Below are 21,104 nucleotides of genomic sequence, written 5' to 3'. Positions count from 1 at the left end.
TGACAACATAATCCATTTACTGCAAAGGGATATAATAAAGTCTGTTTATTACAGCAATTAACAGAGCAGCGTTTGCCGGCATGCTTTTCAGTGGCAACCAGAAAAGTGCTTACTCCAGGTGCATAGATTCGGGAAACCATGCAACTTGAGCCAAAATGAAACCAATTAGAGGCTTAGTAAATGGGTTCCAGCCACCCCAGGAAACTTAACCATCCACGAGTCAGTTCAGCGGAGGTAGAACCTCAGTGCAGGAGTTTAGCATGATATAGAGTGCTACTTTACAGAATTAATCCAGACCTGTCACCAGGGTCGTGGTCTTGAGGATGTGAAATGTATCCGCCCAACACAGCCACCCAGGTGCTGGGTTCAAATCTCGATAAACTACATAGGGGTACATAGGTGGGGAACGTTAGCACCATTGACTCTCAGGGGTCTCTCGCCACTGCCATGGAGGTGGGGACATAAGGAGAGGACTAGAAGCTGGGCCAGAGGGAACAGACAGAGAAAGAACAAAAATCCTTTCATTAGACTGTCTTCAAGAGCCTGGATTGAAATGTGGCGGTCTTGAGTAGGGGTGGGGAGGAATCTGCTTTTCAGCCTGGAGAATATATGCTATTTTGCTTTAGGCAGAAAGACTGGACAAAGACATGAAGCCATTTGTTTCAGTTCTTTGAGGGAGGGACAGAAGAAAGGGAAGTACTGGTTTAGATTCCCCAGTGAATCTGATTGCTAATTAACCAAATTTAATTATCTGTCCCTTTTTAGGAGGGCAGGGGTTGGCTTATACCACCAACAGGACATTCTTCAGAATGAAGTTTAATTTTCCCAAGAAGGGAAGTGGCTGCAGTGTCATACCTGTGTAGGAAAAAATCCATCCTGATTGGCAGCTCTTTTTTCTCTGGAGCAGTCTCTCAGGGAGACCATGGGGAGTTTTGATCTAGAAAACATAAACCTGGGTGCCTGAGCCAGGTAGAAAACAAAAGGCTCAAAAGGGCAGAGACAAACCCCTGTTAAACAGTTCCCCCTGGTTAAACCTAAGGGGTTCCCCTTTTCACCATCACTCTTTCCCATCCTCAGGCCTCTGGGAGAAGATGCTGTGTTGAAGGATGAGGGCAGAAGCCAGCTTGGCCTCTCTGGAACAGAGAAAGTTAGAGCTTTGAGCATCATGAACAACGGGATAAAAATAGCAGTGTTGCCATGGCAACAGAGGCTGGGAGAGTCCTGAGGATCTGTCTGGGTCCTGCCATCTCCCCCTCCTGCCTTCCTCCCGCCTCTCAGATGGAACACGGGAATGAGCTGAAGGAGGAGAGACGGCTGCCCCAGAAGGGAAAGAGACAGACCAGCAGCCCACAAGGAAAACCCTTGAACTCCAGACTTGGCGGCGGGGGGGGGGGGGGGTTTCTGCCAGCTCCTGAGCTGCCCAGGTCTGGGAGCTCTTGGCTTTTGCAATTTCTTCCTCAGCATGACGACTTCCTCCAGGGATGCCCTGGGCAGCTACCACTCACCTTCCTGGTGGATGGTTCTGACCTCCTGGGCTTCTCTGTGAAGAGTCAAGGTTCTCGTTTCTTCTTCATGATCTATAGTTCCTATCCCAAGGAAATTTAGAGAAGGGAACCCAGGCAGACTGGCCACAACAACCCTGACACAGTGGGCACTACCACTCCAGGGATGGCCTGGAGGTCCAGAGGATTCACCCTGACAAGCCAGACACTCTTGTCAGCAATATGGACTTGGGGGGCTGTGTTTGTGTTGGGAGCAGGGTGATGGTGGTGACAGCTCTCTCTTACTCTTGCTTTTGGGTCAGAGAGATAGAACGTTCATTCCTTGGGAACAGATTCTGTTTCTTGGTTCTTGTGGTATTGTCAGCTTGATCACCTGCTGGGCACAGCAGCCACCTTCAGGAGGAACACCAGACTTCCTGGACCAGCCTGCAAGGAGCCCACTGAACTCGGCAGTTGTGAACCAAGTATCTGTCTCCAAAAGTTCCAGCCACATCTGGGCACATCTGATAAGTGTGCCCTTTTTAATGCATGCCTTCCTGTGAGGTAGGGAGGAAATGGGACTCATCGCCACCTGTTATGGAGGAGGCTGGGAGAGAGGAGGCAATTTGCCAAGGTCAGGAGTCAGTCATGGCAGAACACTGGGGAGCTGTGGCTCTCCATCCAGAAACGATCACCAGCACATTCCACCACCAGCACATCCCCAGCCACTGGGCAAAATGCATATTCAGTCTGTAGACAGGACAAACTCCAGCCTGAGGCACTTCCCTTTGCAGAAGGCAAGGAATGAGGTGGGGTGGTTTGATCAGCATGGAGATGGGCACATGAGGAGCTGTGCAAAGGGAAGCCCATGGGTTACATAACTGGAGCAGAGCTCCAGTCCTTGAGATCTTTTCTAGAATCACTTGAGCATCTATCTGCAGGTGGTTGTGGTGGTGGTGGTGGTGATGCTGTGTGTACGTGACAGAGAGAAAGTGAGAACGAACGTACATAAGAGTGGCGCCTGTGATGGCCTAGACAGGACTTGGAGTCAGAGTCTAGGCCAACTGACTTACTCCCCTTGGGCCTGGCTGTAGGAGGGAAGAGAGTCCTGGGCCCTGGCTAGGGGAAGATTCTAGCAGAAGCTCTGGGTGACTTGCCTTTCCCTCTCACTCCCCCTCTCACTTCTCAGAGCCACCATACCACTTCCATCCACCCTCCCGATATGTCTGTTGTCTGCACAGAGTGCATCTGTGAGGGCAGAGGAAACCTGCGACTCTCTGGTTCCACAACCCTATGCCCCACTGAGGCTCAACTTCCCAGACTCACAGAGCCCTGGACTCCAAAGGAGACTTAAGAGGAAATTCATGTAATCCCCTATTTATAGTTGAGGAACCTGAGTCTCAGAAATAAGACATGACTAGTCTAAGGTCACATGGTCATTAGTTTCCAAGCAGGGCTAGAAGCCAGGAAACCTGGCTCCCAGCTCAGTGCTCCTTGCATCCCACTCTATCTCTTCATATGTATTTCAGTTAGTTAATTATTGCTCTTTTTTTTTCTAAAAATAACAATCTCTCTATATATTTCTATGAACCCATATGCTACATGCAAAAAGCCCTTCCCTGGGAGCAGAGAAGGAAATGACATTCTAATGAAAAGGTTTCAACCTGAGACAAGAAGCCCCTTGGGTCCTGTGGGCCGGGGTCCTAGGCAACACTTAAGTCACAAGGACCCTAAGCACCCTTCACACTTCTTGATCTTCCATTCAACAGCCTGAAGCCCAAGAGGGAAAATGGCCATGGGAAGTCCTCGCTTTATAGATGGGGAAAACTGACCCCCTCACCCAACTGCAAGGAGGAATCAGTGCCACACAGCAAGAACAAGAGGCCTGATCTCCTCCACAGAATCATCTACCCATGTGCCCCTCCCTCGCCCCAAGAGCTCAGGGCCCCCACCTCAAGGTGGAGTCTCTGGGAGAGAACCATGGAGAGAGGATGGGAAGGCAGGGCAGCCAGGCCCACCCCACAAGGAGCAGAAGCCTGGCCTGAAGTTACAGGCCCAGGGCGCAGGGTCTGTGAATGCTGGGGCTGCTTTGGCCTTTCCCTATTCCCTGGGCTCATCCAAGGGCCTAGAGGAGGGCACAGGTGTCCAGACTGCTTCCTGAGATGCTAAAAGGAGCAAAGTCCCCATTTCCCAGAGAAGAAAACTGAGGGACAATAGAATGTGGGGTTGGGGTGTGCCTGGCTAGAAGCTGCTACCTCCTACTCAGACAATTCCAGCTGCAGTGCTGGCCCCGACCTCAGCCCTGGGTGAAGGGGCTGCCAGCTTGGAGGCAGAGGACAACTGGACCTCCACTCAGAACACTTTGACCTTGGGACGCCACCCATGTTCCCAAAGCCAGGGTTCAAGATATCTAGTATCCCTCTGGAGCCAAGGGAGTTCTCCCGGGGGAGGAAGCTCTCTGGATGGGCTCACTGCCAAACCCCTGCAGCTGCAATCCCTGCCAAGGTCTGAGAGGCACACATGGGGAAAGCTCTCCTTGGCCACCCGCTCCCCAGGACGTACTTTCTCCACTTTCCTGACCTTTCCTCTTGGTGAGCCCGTGTGGTCAGGACATAACACCCAATACCTCTGAGTCTCCGGGGATACAATTTCATCCTCTGCCACAGAAGTGACTTCTCTAAGACTGCAGCCTCGCAGGTGACCGCTAGGGACACACATGCCCTCCAGGTGGCTCTCTGGCCTCTGTATCAAGGTAACTTTTCTGCCCATCTCTTTGCCTCATCCAAGGCCTCTACTATCCAAGAGGACAAAGAACCAGGGAGTTTTTCTTCTGTCCTTTGTGACCCCACTGGCCTTTATTGCTGAATCTTGCTGTTCCCTTGAGGGAAGGACTTCTGTTTATAATTCTTTGGATATGAAAGGAAATAACAAATTGTAGAAGGCGGGGGCTGGGAGGTAGGGGCAAAGGAAGGGGTTGGAGTATGGGAGGAGGAACTCAAGCTGTGCTCAAGCCTCATAAAGACAACCTGAATCCCACCAAATCTGCCCAAAACTCAGGAAAGGCCCCTGAGTGTGGGCATGAGCTGGGCAGGTAGAGGCTGCCAGCATAGAATGTGCCCTTTCTTCTCCCAGGTTCTGGGAGAACCAGCCGAGGAAGCCTTTTGCCCTCCCTAGTTGCCCAGAGAGGCCCGCATTCCAAGGAAAGGGGAGCCCAGACTCTCCTATCTTGGGGCCTTGACCTCTCTACCCAAGTCACCTGTTTGCCTGTCAGAAGGGCTATTTTGTCCCTGGGGAGCTAGAGGGGGCTGACTTTGCTCCTTGGCTGAGCTGTTCCCTGATGAGGGAGAACAGGCTTATAGAATCTGCCTGAAGCATCTCTGCCGCTGGCATTCCTCTCTTCATGTCTTCTAGCCCCGGAGAACTCCAGGATCAAAGACAAAAGGCTAAGTTATACCAAAATGGGGGGAGAAAGGAAGGAGGGAAGAAGGAAAGAGGGAAGGAAATGCTTTTTTCTTTTGCTTCCTACCTCCTGGAAATGGGCTAGGGGTAAGGGCAGAGGCTGAAGCTGGAAGGTTGGCGGGGGTGGGACATGAGGGAAAACGTCAAGGAAAGTCCTAGAGGTCTCCCTACCCCAAGAGTTTCCACTGAAGGCACCACATACGAACGCAGTCCCCTCTGTGGCTTCTGAGGAGAGAAGAAAAAGGCAGGGGAGACAAGAGAATTGAGGGAGGGCATGGCTCAGTCCAGGAAAGGGGTCCCTTGGTCTGGCCACGGCAAGACAGTCCCTGAGGAGGGGAGTCAGGGCCTGGGGAACAGGCCTCCCCACATCTGTGATGCTGGCAAGGAAGCACAGGCATCATGAACATGGGTGGGTCAGGGCCGGGGCTGGAGGAAACACTGCTTTCTGGAGAGCAAGAACAGAGGGAGCCACGGAGCCGCTGGCCACCTCTGCCTTCCTCCTCAATGGGCTGGCCACCTCAGGCCTGGCCCCACCTGGCCCAGGAGGATGCTGGCAGGGGGCTGGAAAAGGACTCTTGCCCCAGGTCCTGGAATCCCAGGAGAGTCTCACACTTCCGCCCTGGAGGCCTTCTCCAGGGTCAGGGCTGCTGGAGGTTCTCTGCTAGAGCAGCCAGTTTCCCATTTAGCAACAGCTCTCCTAGCCCAAGGTGGCACATCCCTCATGCGGTTACCCTGAAAAGAGTCCCCCGAAGCTCTCAGGGCAGGAAAGAAGTTTCGCTCCTTGGCCTCCCTGGGGCTTCTCAGTCTCTGGAAGGCATGCGGCAGGTCCTGGGGTTCCCCCTTGTGTGGCTGGGGCCTCTCTCCAAGGAGGTCTGAGAATTGGAAGCTAATGGGTGTGGGCATGAGGATGAGAGGCACACAGGAGGCTGATGCCCTCGGGTGAGAGTCAGGCTGAGAAGAGCACTCGCTAAATCAAGACTTAAGATACACACACGGCTTCCTGCTCCAAGGCCCAGCCAGAAGCGGGCACCGTCAGGCCTGGGACCTGCTGGGGGCTTGATGGAGGGGCCCTGGTTCTGATCACACCGCCGTCTCCCGCTCTCTGTGAACTTCCTCCTTCTTCCTCTTCATTTTGCAGAAGCCGTGGAGACCACAGAAGCAGGCGAAAGTGAACTGGGGCATGCCCTATGCCAGGCTGGGGGAACACTCACCAGAGATCTGCAGGGAAAGGCAGGGGAGGGAAAGGGGGCAGGAGAAAGGCAGGAAGAGAGAAGCAAGCTGGGGTTAATGCTCCCAGAACCCTCTGGGTCTGGCCCAGTCATTGCCACTCCCTGAGGCGGCCCGCTAGGTCTCTCACACCGGCTGGGGGAGGAGTCAGGCCTCCAAACAACAGCTCTTTGAAACCTCAGTGTTTCCTGATCTGTGTGGAGCTGATGTCATTCCTCACATTGGAGACTGGGTGAGTCCAAGGGAGGAAAGAGAAGGCCCAGCTGCTGCCTCCTTTTTTCCCCTCCCACCCGCTCTGCCCCACCTCATCACCATACACCTGTGGTTGGGGAACAGGAAGCAAGCTGGCTTAAAATAGCCTCTGGCTTGTGCCACCTTACACAGGTTCCAGCTGGGGGCTTCCACTCGCTTCCGCAGGTTGCACACACGACAGGCCCTCCTCCATCCAAATGCGGACCCCTTCATCCAGTGTAGCTTTACTTTGACACCTGGGACCGAGTCAGATTCCTCCCTTCCTTAACAACCCCAAGTTGTCTGACACTCTAGGAAAGCCTATAGGGAGCAATTATGCCCTTCCTTTGACTGCTCAGAGCAATGCAAATCCCATCCTCACCATGCAGAGAACAGACAGCAAAGAGGGTTCTTTTAGCCAACAGGCTCTTTTATTTAGCACCTATGCTGGGCAAAGGGTTGAGAGGTAGATACAAAAGGGTAAAGACATGGTTTCTTCCCTGGCACATAAGTCTGAGGTAGAGGCTGAGGCTGGATCTGCCCCAGCTGGACACGTCGTCCCCCACCTCTGGCTGACCTGGCCCTCAGCAGGAGCCAGGGGCCGCTCTGGTATCTGTGGCAGTCTGGCTGGGGAAGAGAGGGAGCTTCGGGAGCTCAGCTTCAGTCTGCAAGAGTATCCCTTTCTCCAAAGGCTCATTTAGGTTTCCCTGGCCTTAGCCACCTGCAGATCTTTCCAGTTCACCTCTCTGCCCTTCCTCTGCCCCTGGGCCTATGGAAAAGGAGCAGAAGTGCATTCAAGCCGCTCAAGCGGAGAAGCTGAGAACAAAGGAAGGAAAGCGCCCTGCGTGGAGGTCAGGCCCCAGCCTGGTCTGAATCACTCCTCTCTCCAGGAAGAACATGGGGGCAAGCAGGTGAGTGAAGCCCAAGTGCTGCGGGGAAGGAGGGAGGCACAGGACTATGCTGGAGGGGTTTCGAATAGGGAAGCATGAGGCGCCTTCCTTCGCCAGCCCCTCAAGCAATAGAGATTGCATAGGATGTCCTGGGCTACCCTAGCAAGGCACATGTGCCAAGTGGTTTCACTGCCTTTGAGGAATGTGGCATGGCCCAGGTGGTGGCTCTCTGGACAGTTCCACTGGTCTGGCCAACCTTGCCCCTTTGGAAAAACTTCCTTCATGTTTCTCCAGACAGAGCCGGGGCCCACACCAAGCACAGTGTCCGGTGGAGCCAAGTCCTGTCAAGATTCTCCCCTCCCTCAGCCTCTCAGTGTCCCAGTAATACAGCTAATAGCTGTAATTAATAGGTGCAATGCATTTCCACTGGCCAGCTGGATGGGCAGGAGGCCCAGCTTGAGTCAGCATGGGTAGGTAGGCTGGTTATTTAATAACCCGATTTCCAGCATCATTTACACACCCACTCTGGTGGAGTATATATAGTTAGCAGAGAGCAACCTCCAGGATATATATAGACCTGAGACACAACTACTATATTTCTAGATCTATCCCCTGCAGCTATCTCTGGATCCCTCCTGTGACAAACCTAGAGAGAGACAGGGATCCAATCTGGGACTTAGGTGGCCTGGGTTCTATTCCTGGCTCTGATGCTAACATGCTGTGTCATCCTAAGCAAGTGGCTACATCTCTCTGGGCCTTCATTCCCTCATTTCAGTGTACCAGGAGATTAGGCAAGGTTTCACACTAAGACCCCAAACCTAAGGGGCTGGAATCCTAACTTGATCAGGAAAGAGGGAGGGAGGGCAGGTGGATTCCCGTGTAATCAGTTATTGTCACGAGTGCACTTCTCTTGCTGGGGGTGTAAGTCAAGGGTATGATCAACAAAGCATTCCCATGATTATTGAAAAATACATGGGGAGAAATTGACAGGCACAACAAGGCTAATCTGGGAAGGAACTCAACTAAAACAAGCCAGGAAGGTAGCAGCCCCACAAACAGGTCACAGTGCAGCTCAGGGTCTCTGGCCCCAGGGTGCATCGATCCCCTTCCCTTTTCACCCCACTTCCTTTTCAATGACTGTTCTTTCTTAAAAACAGCAAAATATACCCCCTTAAATGACCCGTTCCTCCCCAGGGTCCTTTGGGGAATTTAAGAAAATTCTGGCTTTTTTTGCTCAGCTTGTCACTGTAGGGAAGGATGGGGTGTGATGTCACAGGAACAAGAACCTACACATCAGAGGAAAGGAGAGCTAATGAAGCTGGCCAGGAGCTGGGCTAGGGGCTGCAGTCTGGCTCCCGAGAGCTGTTTGAGGGCTGGCTGCCTCAGTGGGATTCCTGGGTCCTTGTATCTAAGAGCAGAAAGTATCATACACAGGGCCTGGTTATTCTGCTCAGATCTTTGCTCTAAAGTGCTCTGGTCATCCTTCCTCTTCTCTAACAGGGTCTCTAAAAGGGTCCTCACTGTAAGGTGCACAACTCCATGCCCCGGAAGCTGCCTGGGCTCTGTCTGTAGCAGGCAGATTGCTGGGCCAGCCCCTGAAGTGGGGGGACATGGGGCAGAGAATTCCAACCCATTTCAGTGTCCCTGCCTGCTGCGAACCCCACTCCTCCCTCAGAGTCCCCAGCAGCAGGTACCTGGGGAGTCCCTCTGCCAGGCTGTGGTCTCCGCTCCTCTCTGCTTTGCTCAGGCAGGAGTCCCGTCGACTCTCTTCCCTGACTTTACCCCTTCACCCTTGGCAGAGGGCTCCAGTACCAGCTGGAGGCTCCCTGAAGTCAGGTCCCCTTGCTGCGTCTATTTGAGGGGGAGGAGTCTGGACTAGCACCTGGGTCCACTCCCCACTCATCAGAGCTCATCATGGGAACTCCCCTCCTATCCTCCCCCTCCTTTTCCATGCCCATAGTCCAGGAGGGACTAAGGAATGGAAAAACAGCCCCCAGAAAAACAGAAACCCAGAATAGGACGGAGAGGCAGGGTGGACACTGGACAAACCTCCTGCTACCACACAGTTGGCTGCATCTGACTGCAAGCTGTTGGCCCTGGCTTCTTCCCCATCCTCCTCTCTGGCTTTTTCCCAGCTCAGGTCCAAGACGGTTTACGGTCTGGGGGCACAGACGATGCTCTGCCCAGCCAGCTTTGTGGGAGCCAAGCAGAAGAGATGCCAATCCATAGAGCATCCGTCCTCCCCCATCACTAGGAGGTTCCTTGGCCTCCCTGCTGATCCCTTCCCTTGGCCTGACCCCCACATCTCTCTGTGCCAGATACTCTCCCGGGGTCCCAACCCTTGCGCCTCTGGCAAAAATGGGGCAGTGAGTCAGAGACAGCATGAACATGTGGAAGAACCAAGAGAAAGAGAAGACTCAGCAGGCCAGAAAGTAAGATAAAGAGAAATCCAGGGCCCCAGGCTTGCAGACCACAAACTCCTAAGTGTCTCAAATTTTGGCAATGTCCTTCATCAAAGTGGGCGGCAGCGGGGGTGGAAGGCTAGGAAGCTATTTAAAAGTGTTGGGGCATGCCAGGAATTCTCTGATAAACAAGAAGAGGGATATTGCGCCCCCCACGACCCATCCCTTCATCTCCCAAGGCAGAGAGCAGAGGCACTCTCAACAAGGCAACCCCCACCTTAACTCCCCGCCACCCCCAATCCCAGGTAAAGGGCAAAAGAGAAGTGACCCAGTAAGGAGGGTGTGCCCTCGGCGCCTCTAGAACAAAGCTGAGCCCTCCACCCCCTCCCTGGCTCCCTTAGCACCGCGCCTCAGTAATTAAAATATGAATTCACCTTCCCTCCCTGAGCCATTCATCACTGCGAAGGGAAGCAGCTGCGGCTTAGGAGACCGGATTTGGGGGATTAGCTCGGGCGGTGGAGCAGACACACCAGGAGAAAGAATTAAAAAGGAAGGGGGTGAATTGGGTTTTCTCTCCCCACCTCCTCCCTCTCCCTCTCCCTCTGGCCGCCACGGAGCCTTCTACCCCACCCCTTCCCCCAAAGCCTAGCCTCTGCAGGTTTCTGGGAACTGTAGTCTACAAGACCGTGTTGATAAACAGGCAGGCCAGGGGTGGGTGATGGCACAAACTACAGATCCCAGGACTTCTTCCCGGAGTTGGCACCAGCAAAACTGGGCACAGACCTCCAGTCTGGGAGAAGCCCGCATTCTCCTTGGAGGTTAACTCCTTCTTGGCCTGCTTGAGCCTGAGCTCCAGCCTCTGGCTCACCGAGCTCTCTAGAATCACAGGCCAAGGCCTCTGCTTCCAATGGCCTTCCGAGACCACAGACCCTAGCTTGCCAGGCCAGCCCCCCTTGTATCTTGCTTGCCCACCTATGGAGAAAGCTCCCTCCACTTTTCCAGACTGCAAGGGCAGCCAAGCATTCTCAGTGGTTCTGAGATTCTTGGGAGCTGGAGAGGTCAGAGCAGCAATAGTCCTGAAATGACTCTGTGGCCTGCACCCAGGGTTTTCCAGCCTGGCTCGGCAGAGGCTGGCCCACCCTAAGAGTGGGCAACATGACAGGCAGCAGCAGCTGGGAACCTGGTGGACCAGACTGTCAGCGCCAGAATGAACCCCAAAGGTCAAACTCTAGTGTCAAACTTTAGAAAGATGGGGCAGAGACTTTTTTTTCCCCAATAGTCTTTATATTTAGGAAGGAGTAGGGCTTAGCAGTCAAACTCTATTTCCACTAAAAACGGAACAAATACAATAAGAGAGAGTCATCTGAATTCAGTGTTGTTAAACACGGGCCCACTCTCGCAAGGGAGACCTTATGCTGGGTATATCTGAGGACTGTAAAAAAGACTTAGATTGCTGGGAATAAAGTTTCAGCCGTCTGCAGGCAGGGGACAGGACACACACAGCCCTCTGATCTGTGAATCCTCCAGGGAGAAGGGGCATGAGGGCAACTTGCTTATTCAATGCAGTTGAACAATCACGTGAAATATACAATGCATATCTTCTCCAGGCCTGTCCCATTGGCAGTAGCCAAGAGAATGGAGATCCACCTTTGTAACCCCCAGAAGCAATCCAGGCCCAGCCCCAGCAAAGCGAGGACTGTCTTGGGTGAGTTGCTGAGCTGTGGGCTTGCTCCATGTCCCTGCTGGTGGCAACTTACCTCTTTTACCCCATCCATCTTTTCTCCCAATTCGCACTTCATTCAACAAACATTTACTGAGCCATCCCTACCAAGTCCCTTGCCTTGCTAGAGCTTTACAGAGGTGTAATCTCTGGCATGGCTCATCTGTACCCTTCCTCCCAGGCCGAGCCCAATGCTGAGGGACTACTGGGGCAAACTGAACAACAGGATTCCCGGGAGGGGCCCAGTTGCAGGGGGCAGGAAGGGGGCATGGCTCAACCCAGCTTTCCAGTTAGGAGATCAGGAGTTAAGGGAAGCAAATCAGGTGCCTGCACAGCCTCAGAGCAGGGTAGGGAATAGGATAGGCTCACTGTGGGCCCAGGGCAGCTGGACAATGAGGGAGGTGGAGGAAGGTGCCAGCTATCTCTGAACTCCGGGTGCGAGAACCCAGAGGGCAAGTAAGAAACCCTGGCCAATTCTCATGCCTTGTTCCTTTCACCATCTAAGCTGGGGCAGGAGGGGAAGTAGCCTGGATCAGCCCCAGCAAAAACCCAGCTGGCTTGGGATTTCTCTTTGCTTCTCCTATTGTTCTGATCCCCCCGCTCCCCCCGACCTCCTGTGGGAAAAGGAAAACCAGTGATGGACAAACGGTGATTGGAGTTGGGCCACGGGGCCAATTTGTGGACGTGCATCCAATAGAGATCTCGTGAGAACAACCTCCCGTATGGGTACAGCACTCCCTGGTTTTCAGAGTACTTTCCCATGCACGGGTGTTGGCTCTCCCAATATGCAGCATGATGTGCTAAGAGCATGGGTTTTGGCACCAGACCATGTGGGTTCACGTCCCAGTTCTGCTCCCTCCTATCCATATGAACGTGGGCCAATTTCTTAGCTCCCTGTGCCTCAGAATTCCCATAAGTAAAATAGGCTAACAGTAGATAGGACTGTCCTGAGGATGAAATGGGTTAATGCAGATAAGGCGGTTAGAATCACGGGGTACATAGTAGGTGCCCAGTAAATGTTGGTTGGTGAAACTAAGGGCTCTGAGATATTATAAGAAACTTGCCTTCTGATTGTCAATACCAAATCTAGTGCTTTCTATGATTCTTCAGTGGTCTGTCTTAGACAGAGTGGGGACTGGAACAGGGGGCAGAAGGCGAGGAACAAGGATGCTTTCTCTTCCACCACAGCCACCTGTTGGAATCTTCCAGGATGGGAGGGATAAAGTCAGGCCAATTTAAAAGGGGGCGGGGAAGGAATGTGGGAGTGGCGACAGGCATAGGGAGGAGCCAGGCAAGCTAAGTGACAAGCAGGATGGGGGCAGGGAGGGCTGGTGCCCTTCACACACCACAGGAGGGGGCAGCTCCTGGAGACGGTAGCACACCAGGCGCGAGGGACCCTGGAGTCCAGCCTGTCGCCCAGGGGGAGCACCTGCCTTCCTAGTTTCACTCTGCAGACACCTCCTCGTCCCTCGTGGCCGGCATGGAGTGTTCCCATTTCAGCCTCAGAAAGAGCCCAGAGGTCTCCTTAGACAGAAAAAAGGCTGCGGATTCCAAGCTGACCTCAGAGAAGGGAGTGAAGGAGTGAGGTTTTCCTGGAGGCACTGAGCAAAGGCCCAAGTCTTCATGCCCTGAGGCCCTCGACTCCAGCCCCCAAATCTCTGGCCATAAGCCAGGCCTCAGTAACTTGGCAAGGGGGAAGGAACCGACTCAGAAAGCTCAGCACACCCTGAAGGTCTGCTTCCTTTCTCAGAGGGAATCTCCCTCTGGAATCACCAGCCCAGTCTCTTCATTGCAGAGTGAGGAAACAGGGCCAGAAGGGAAGTGACTGCGCCAAGGTCACACGGCCTAGCCCTGATCCCAGGTTACCAGATCCCATGATGCCCCACCCCCAAGCAAAGCCTCCTTCTGGTGCCCCTTGGTGGCTGGCTCCGAACCTGGTCCCATGGGAGGTGCAGCTGCTGCAGGAGAAGGAGCTCGCCCCTCACTGTAGCCCATGGCTTTTAGCCCTACATGAGTTTGGGACAGCAATCACATAGGAATGAAAAGCCATAGGCCACAGCAGAGTGGAGGGGTCCAGCGGCAGGAATCTCACAGGGAAGCGAGAAGCTGGGGCACCTGAGAAGCCCTCACTCCCCTTCTCAGCACCCCCGACCCCAGACCCACCCACACTGCCTCCCTCCAGGACTGGGCCCCCCAGGTTAAATCCTCTCACCATCCTCCACCACCTGCACTAAAGCCATCCCAGTAATGAGTTTCCAGTTCTTGCCCTACAAAAGCCTCACACAATGGTCCTCACTCCAGGGTATGAGGAGGGGTGGCTTCCTGGCCATAAAGGACCTCCTTAAATTCCCTTAATTAGCTTCCAGCCCCCTGCCCAGGGTCCTTAACTACCCCTCCCCTAGAGAATAAGGCCAGATCTTTTCAAGGCTGCTGCTGCCAGTACCCAGGATGGGGGCCCCCAGGTTAGGCTCCCTCCTTACAAAGCTTAACTCTTTCTGGTCCAGCCACTGGAAGCACAGAGGGCAAAGGAGGGTCTGGGTAAAGGAGGGCAGCGATGAGGACCAGCCCTTTGTTTACAGGGGTAAATAGGTTTCTTGAGTGCCCCCAGGGGTGGGGGCTGGGCCACGCTACCCAGACCAGTCTGGGTGGTTACCGACAACACCCATTCTTGCATAGTTTAGAGGAGAGTGAGATCTCCATCTCCAGACCTGGTTGGAGGCAGAAAGAAGGCTTTAGCTGAAACCTCCCCAAGCTGAAGGCAGCTCACTATGGAGCCGTCCCTGACAAGGCTGTGGGAGGGGTGCGCAGTGCCCTGCCGCTGTCATTGGCAGGACATGGGGGTTAGCACAGACATCTCTAGGACTGGATTGAAGAGCTGAGTTGAGGGGAACCAAGGTCTCAGGGCCCTGGAAAAGGTGTGTTCTAATCACAAGTACCATTTTCCCACCCGCTCCCGTGACGGGTCAGCTGCAGGCATCAGCTTCAGAGAAGTGGGCCTCTAAGGGCTCCTGCTAGCCCAGGGTCAGGAAAGCCCCAGGGGCCTCAGATCTCTCCCAGGGGCCCCCAAGAAGACGGTAAGAGGCCTCAGGCCCAGATCAGGCCCTGCCTCTGCCAGGGAGTAGCTGCCACTCCCACCCCAGCTGTACCCTCAGCCCCAGGGCCACACTTGCTGGCTCCCTGCACGACCCTGGTTGAAGCAACCTGCTTTCACTGGACAGGAATCCTGCATTCCCCAACAACAGCACAGCACAGCACAGCACAGCCCAGCACAGCACAGCACGCCCCTCCACACACTCCAGCCATGCCCAACCTTAAGGGCCAAACAATCAGGCATCCTGCAGCCTCCCACCTGAACTTTGGGGTCATCTGCCCCAGCCCCAACCCCCTCTGGTTCTCCTTTCCTTCCTCGCTCATGGGCCCCCAGAACCCCAGACCCAGGCCCTGCATAAAGCCATGGACTCTAGGCAGAATGCCCTCAGCTCCCTCCCAAGGGATGCTGGGCCAGGGGCTGGGGGTCCCAGGGGCTGCTCACCTGGCGGACTCAACAAGGCCCCCTTTCCCTCGCAGTCCGCCTCACAATTCCCCGCAGAGCCACTTCCTGCCTTCCAGGCAGCCACTCACTCCTCCACTCACCCCGAGAAGCTCCACGCCCCAGCGAGGGCAGGCCTCCTCCCTCCCCCTGCCCGCCCACCACCGGCCAGGGCTGAGCTGTACCCAACTCAACTTGACTCACTTGTGACCCGCCCCTCCCCCAGCCCTGAGGACGGTGGGGGTGGGGGTGGGGGCGGGCTGGGCAGGCGGGGCAGTCAGGTATTCCTTCAACCCTGACTTGGGCCTGAGTAACAAAGGTCTCATTGAGCCTCTGGCTGTCTGGTCGGTGAAGCACAAACCTCTTGTATCTACTGGCTTTTGATCTCACTCCCTCTGAACCAGCCATGTATTACTCACGTCCCCCTGCCGGGCTATTGGTGCGGAGGGGCTGTTTGGTCCCTCCCTCCCTCCCTCCCCATCTCCTTTCTCTCCTTCCTTCCCCTGCCGCTCCCCTCCAGCTTTTTTATAGTTTAATTTTTGGCAGGAGACCTGAGATGGCTCCCTGCAGGCCCCCTCTCCTGCCTGGCCCCCCTCCCTTTCTCCGCAGCCCTGGTTCCTCTCCTCACCCATACCCTTATTCTGCTCCCACCACTCCCCTGCCCTGGGAGGACAAGGTCAGCACTTGTCTGTCCTTCCATTTCCTTTCTCAGACCTGCTCGAGCCCAGCCCCCTCCACCCACCCTCACCCAGTCCTGCGTTCGCATTCCCAGCCACAGCCTGCCAATCCCAGCTGCCTATCCCTGGGCACATGAAGGGCTCAGCCCCTGGCCTGCCTACCAATCCCAGCCCACCTGACAAGCCCCAAGTAAGCTGTGGAAGTGGGGCATCTCTCTCTAAGGTGTGTCTGGGCCAGAGGGACTGGGCTGGGGATGGAGGTGGGGACAGCCATCATGTCTCAGGCCGGACTGAACCTCACTTGGAATATGGAGAAAGAGGAAGCAGGTCAAGCCTCACCTCCTTTCCCTAGGAAAACCCTGCTTGTTCCAATCCCGAGAACCTGGGCAGTGAGAGGCCTCTGCTGGGCGAGAACCTCGAGGACTCCCCCTCCTCAAGCTGGGGCCATGCCCACGATTCCTGTCTCCTCTGTGGCCACCACAACCTTTCTGCAGCTTGCTGGTGGTGAGAACTGGGGCCCAGCAGCCCAAGGGGCCCACGGGACATCCACTGTGTATAAGGGCCACCTCACAGGGCCACTGGAACATTTTCTCTTTAGCTTCCCCTGGCTCTGTCCCCCAGGATCCCTTTCCTCCCTTTCCTCCTTGGCCACTCCAGGGAGAGAGGCAGTCACCTTTGAGGTCTGAGCTCTCCCCAGAAATGCCAACAGATGCTAAGAATTCCCATGGTGGCCAATTCTAGAGCCTTGCCCATCCCCCACACCTACCACCAGTGGCCTCCTCTCCACTTCAGCAGTTTCCACCCCTCCCTGGCCCTCAGGTACTCCCATTCAGCCGGATTTGGGAAACTTCTGCCCCAACAGAGGCCCCATTCTTCCTGCCGCAGGCTCCCATTGTCCCTCATGACTCCACACATTCTTGGGCCTCTAATGAGAAGTGGAGACAGCCACCCGCCCTGCCTGCCTGCCTTTGCTGTCAGCACAGCCTGGGCCCTGCCGCCTGTGGCAGGAGTTGCGGGGAGTGGTCAGGGGGGTAACCAAGAGGGAATAAAAGGAGGTGGGAGACAAAACAGGAGTGAGGGGGAGATGGAACTGAGAGACACAGAATGGAGACACTGAGAGAAATTGTGAAGAGGACAGAGGTGATAGCAGATGGAAATGTAGAAGAAACTCAATAGGAGAAAAAAGGGGAGAAGGGCAAAAGAAACTTTTTTTTTTTTTTTTTTAGTGAAAACTGTGTCATGCATCTAGGTCCCCCTTAATGATAATCTTTCAGTAACACAAATATTTATTATTATTCCCATTTGGTAGATGAGAGAACTGAGGTTGATGGAGGCTACAACTTGCCTGGATGGGCATTTTTTGCTCTTAGAGGAGAGGGTAGGAGAAGCCTGAAAGAAAGAGAAAGCAGAGAGCCAGAAAAGAAGAATGCTGACAAAGAGAAAGTGGAGGCAGAGGTGGAACACAGGCAGAACCGCCGGCAGCAGGGAGAGATGAGGGGGCCTGGGGGAAGAGGCGGAGGGAGGGCTGGGGAGAAGAGACCTCAGGTGTCCCTGGCCTGATTGGCTGGCTGGTGTGCCCTCCTCTCCTCTCTAGTAACAAGTCCCTTAATCTTAGCGCAAGCTGCAGAAGCCAGGTCCAGCATAAAAACTAAAGCCTGTTTCGCTGGGGAGCAGGCTGCAGCAACTCCCTTTTTAGGGAGCCCCCAGTCCCACCATTTCCTTCAAGGGCACACAGTCACTCTGGACCTCAGCCCACATCAGGGCACTGGTTGGAGATGGCTCTGGTTGAGGCTAAGCCAGGAGGAGAACTCCTTTGCCAGAATAGTGAACCATTATCCCTCCACAGCAGAGAAAGACACAGAGGGAAGGGCCAGGGGGGCAAACTGGGCTCAGTCCAAGAAAGGAAAGAAGTAGGACTGTTTCAATAGGAGCCAGTGGGCTCCCTGTCACCGGAGATCATCAAACACACGGTGCATAGCCACTTCTCAGACCCACTTCCTGGCACACAGTAGCTGCTGAATAAATGGTGAGCTAATGTAGAAGGGATCCTTGCACCTGGAATTAAGTTAGACAGATAAAACCTAAGGTCCCAACAACTCCAAAATTTCATGAGTCTATATTGGAGCTGACTCGTCCTCTCAGAGCCTTTCATAGACTTATGTACCCTTTGCAGGGACTTAGAGCTCAGCAGACCTGCCTTTGCCCATGGTGGAAGGGAACCAGGACATTAGGAAGGTACTAAATAAAAGCCACTTGCTTTTACCACCCCACATATGCTCCAATCCAAAAAGACTAAATCAGAAGCATTTCACATTATTCTATGGATGTTGGCTGAATGGTATAGGTATGCATTCGATGAATGAATGAATGAATGAATGAATAGCTGATGAAGCTTGGAAACAAGAGCAAGAGATCTAAGCTCTCCTATATTTCAGGCTTGGTGTGTGCTTGGAGCTCCCTTATGCCTGTCCCCTCAGGGAAGAGAGTCCCTGGGCTGGAACAGGTTGTGGGGTGTGAGTGGGCAGCAAAGCCTGGAAATCTAATTCCACTCACATGGGGGTGGGAAGGCACTGCTGAAACCTCAGAGAGCCTCAGGGGATCAGATTCTGCTATCTGCCCCAAACAAGCCTGCAGATTTGGAGTTGTGGTTGAGACGGATCTGTGGGTGCAGTCCCTGGCCCAGAACCAACGCACGAGAAGGCTAGTTTCATGAAGATGGACCCAGCAGCCTCCCACATACATTGTCCTCTAGACCTGCACTAGACCAGCAGTGTGCTTGCTACGGAGAAAGGCCACTAGGTAGCCTTTCCCCATGACTCCGGTCCCCTCTGCTCCCAGGTTCCATCTCTACTCCAAAGGATGGACAGCTCAGGTTCCCTCTCATTTAACAGCTTGGGAGCCCCCAGCCCCCTGAGGTAAAGTGGGGTGGGCACTGCTCCACTGAGCAGGAAAGCACAATTTTTCCCCCAAGGGCTTTCTCTAGTTGTTCCAGGAGCCTCAGTTCTGAGCCTGAGCCTTCCCAGGCAAACAGAGGGAGGTCCTAGCCTGGCAGCCCTGGGCTCTTAGGAAAGGGAGAGACGGGAGACCTGGCAATAGTCCCAGGCAATGAAGATAGCAAGAGACCCAGGGGCAGGAGAGCAAACACAGGCAGAAGCTGGGGGAGTCTCTGCAGCCTGGGTACCCCCAGCCTCTGCATCTGATGTCCACTAAGCTCCAAGGTTGGGCTGTGGGAGGGAGGACACAGGGAGGTTCTTGTGTTACAAGAATCTAGCCTCCCCAAGTCCAGGACCCAGGCCACAGTTTTGCCTCTCAGCCAATAAAGCTGTTAAAGAAAAATATAAGAATGGGTCATTGGCAAACTCACATGCATTTCAACCTGAGCAATTTATGAATATCGAAATGTCTCAGTGTCTGCGCAAGCACTATTCCTGCCCCCACCCCTTTTCTTCCATGCCCCTCTCCTCAACCTCCATGGGGTGATGGTGCCCCAGCCTAAAGAACTATGGAGCTGGGCTCTCCCAAGCCCCTGTGGGGTACCTCTTGGAGGAGGAGGCAGACAGAGATGAAGGGTGGGGAGAATGGCTTCAGGGACACCACTCATTCATCAAACATGCACCGAGCACATACAGTGGAATGGGCACTGTGCTAGGCACCAGGAGACAGCACTCAGTGTGGCCCGGCAGGCAGTCCAGTGGGAAGGCAGGCCCACATGCACACGACTGCAATTCAGAGCAGTCATGTCGGCAGGACTGTGGTCTCCCCTGCCACCCAGTCTTCATGTCACCTCTTCCAGGGTTACACTGAACTTGATCCTCCCTTGTTGAGGGTCTCTCCTTCCTCTTCATGCCTTTAGGACAGTAGTCCCCAGCTCTGAGACTCTTGGATGTTCTCTTTGTGTGTGGGGGGGTGCGTGGAATGGGGGTGGGGGGTGGTGGTGTATGGGCAATGGGAGGGGTCCTGAGTCTCAGAGAGTGCCCAATACCACTTGGAGGAAGTGTTATCTGGTGTGAGTGTGTGTGTGTGTGTGTGAAAGAGAGATCCTCTTTTCCTGCCTCTGTGGCAGCCCCAGTGGGGCAATGAAAAGCTGGCATTGAGTGACTGAGAGATAGAAGTTGTTTGCAGCCCCAGGCCTCCGTTGTGTCCTCCTGGAGGGCATAAGCCACCAAAATTACCCCCGAAGGGGGTTTCTTAGAGGACAATCCCTTTCCCCTCAATTCAGAGCTCTTTGACCAAGGGTTCCCATCCCAGCCTCAAAAGAGCTGACTTTTCCTCCAAAGTTAGCCCTTCTTAAGGCTCAAGTTGAGAAAAGTTGTTCACTGGCAGATTAAGGTATGTAAAAAAAAAAAAAATCATCAGGAAAGATTAAATCAGAGCAAAAGAAGAATCTGTTAACGAGGGTTGAGGAAAGGAAGGCAGTATACACTTCCAAACGGAGGCTGTGGAATGTTGGTCGGAAGGGAGGGCTCTCCCTTGGGCCCCCAGACGCCCTTTCCTGACCAGCTCAGTACTGTCAGGGCTGGCCAGCTCTTGTTCCCCGGGAGCACCGTTTGGACCCTTTCTCAGGAAAGGGAGCAGCTATCCTCGTCTAGCTGCCTTCCTGGGCGCCCATCCGGCCAGAGCTCCTCCTCCAGGTGGGCTCCCAGCTCCGGCCTTTCTTAGGCATGCAAGGGCCCCAGGGATGGGGAGGCGGTGGGAGGCAGGCTTATGGCCAAGAGGTCTGGCCAGACCTAGACCCCACAGACACAATGGCTAGGAAGGACTCTGATGTGTGTGGGAAGTAGCTGGTGTCTCCTCTAAGCCTGGGACCATGTTTGCCTCCACATATACTGGAGTTAGTGGTTTTGCCCACAGACATGGCTTCTCCCAGGCCCCAAATTGGGGTCTCCTGGGGCCCTCTGTTCCAAGGGTACCAGACAAACATATGCACAGGTGTCACAAAGCCCTGATCCCTATCCCCTTTACAGCCCCTTCCTCATACCACTCCATACCATGGGGTATAAAGGAAACGGAGGAGGCGCTCTAAGCGGGTTTCACTCAGCGGGGACAGGAGGATCAGCAACCTCCGGAGCCAAGGCTCCCTCTCACACTCCCCCCAATCCTACCAGCGGCAAAATCCTTTAAAAGGAACAAAGGCAATGGGGGCGGGGAGGGGGCTTCCTCTTTGGTCGACCTAGGGCGGCGGTTGACGCAGCCCGCCGCCGGTCAGCTTTCAGGTGAGTGCCTGAACCCGCAACCCGCCCATGCCTCAGGGACCCCTCTTCGCCCAGCCAAGCCCGGGGCGGGGAGGAAAGTCCCCCTCAGCCGCACTCGGGCCCCCAACCCGGCCAAGGGGTCGCCAACTCGCAGCACTTTCTGCCTATTTGTTTTTGCTCAGTACTCACAGTTTAGATGCTAAGCCGGCTCCTCTTGCACTCACTTCCTTTGTCTCTCTCTCTCTCTCTCTTTCTCTCTCTCTCCCCCTCACCAATCTCTCTCTTCCCTCCTTGTC

General features: G+C 54.4%; 2 protein-coding genes across 3 annotated transcripts in view; one reads left to right on the top strand and one right to left on the bottom strand.

The window, feature by feature from the left end:
• The window catches only part of RHEX (regulator of hemoglobinization and erythroid cell expansion), a 919,952-nt gene that overhangs the window by 295,714 nt on the left and 603,134 nt on the right, over positions 1-21,104 (top strand). The window lies entirely within an intron of this gene.
• Positions 50-21,081, bottom strand: BLACAT1 (BLACAT1 overlapping LEMD1 locus). Of its 2 annotated transcripts, none has more exons than XM_058430437.1 (2): positions 20,998-21,081; positions 50-6,158 (listed from the first exon to the last, which is right to left on the bottom strand). In XM_058430437.1, exon 2 carries the CDS (start codon positions 6,120-6,122, stop codon positions 6,021-6,023), a length of 102 nt encoding a protein of 33 aa, XP_058286420.1. In that variant the 5' UTR covers positions 6,123-6,158; positions 20,998-21,081; the 3' UTR covers positions 50-6,020. The 2 variants fall into 2 exon arrangements, with proteins under 2 accessions (XP_058286420.1, XP_058286419.1); XM_058430436.1 differs by lacking the exon at positions 20,998-21,081 and adding an exon at positions 10,125-10,232.

Source organism: Hylobates moloch, unplaced genomic scaffold, assembly GCF_009828535.3.
Source record: "Hylobates moloch isolate HMO894 unplaced genomic scaffold, HMol_V3 SCAFFOLD_18, whole genome shotgun sequence".
NCBI lineage: Eukaryota > Metazoa > Chordata > Mammalia > Primates > Hylobatidae > Hylobates > Hylobates moloch.
The sequence above is the reverse complement of the archived record's forward strand: the minus strand, read 5'-3'. Positions and strand labels throughout refer to the sequence as shown.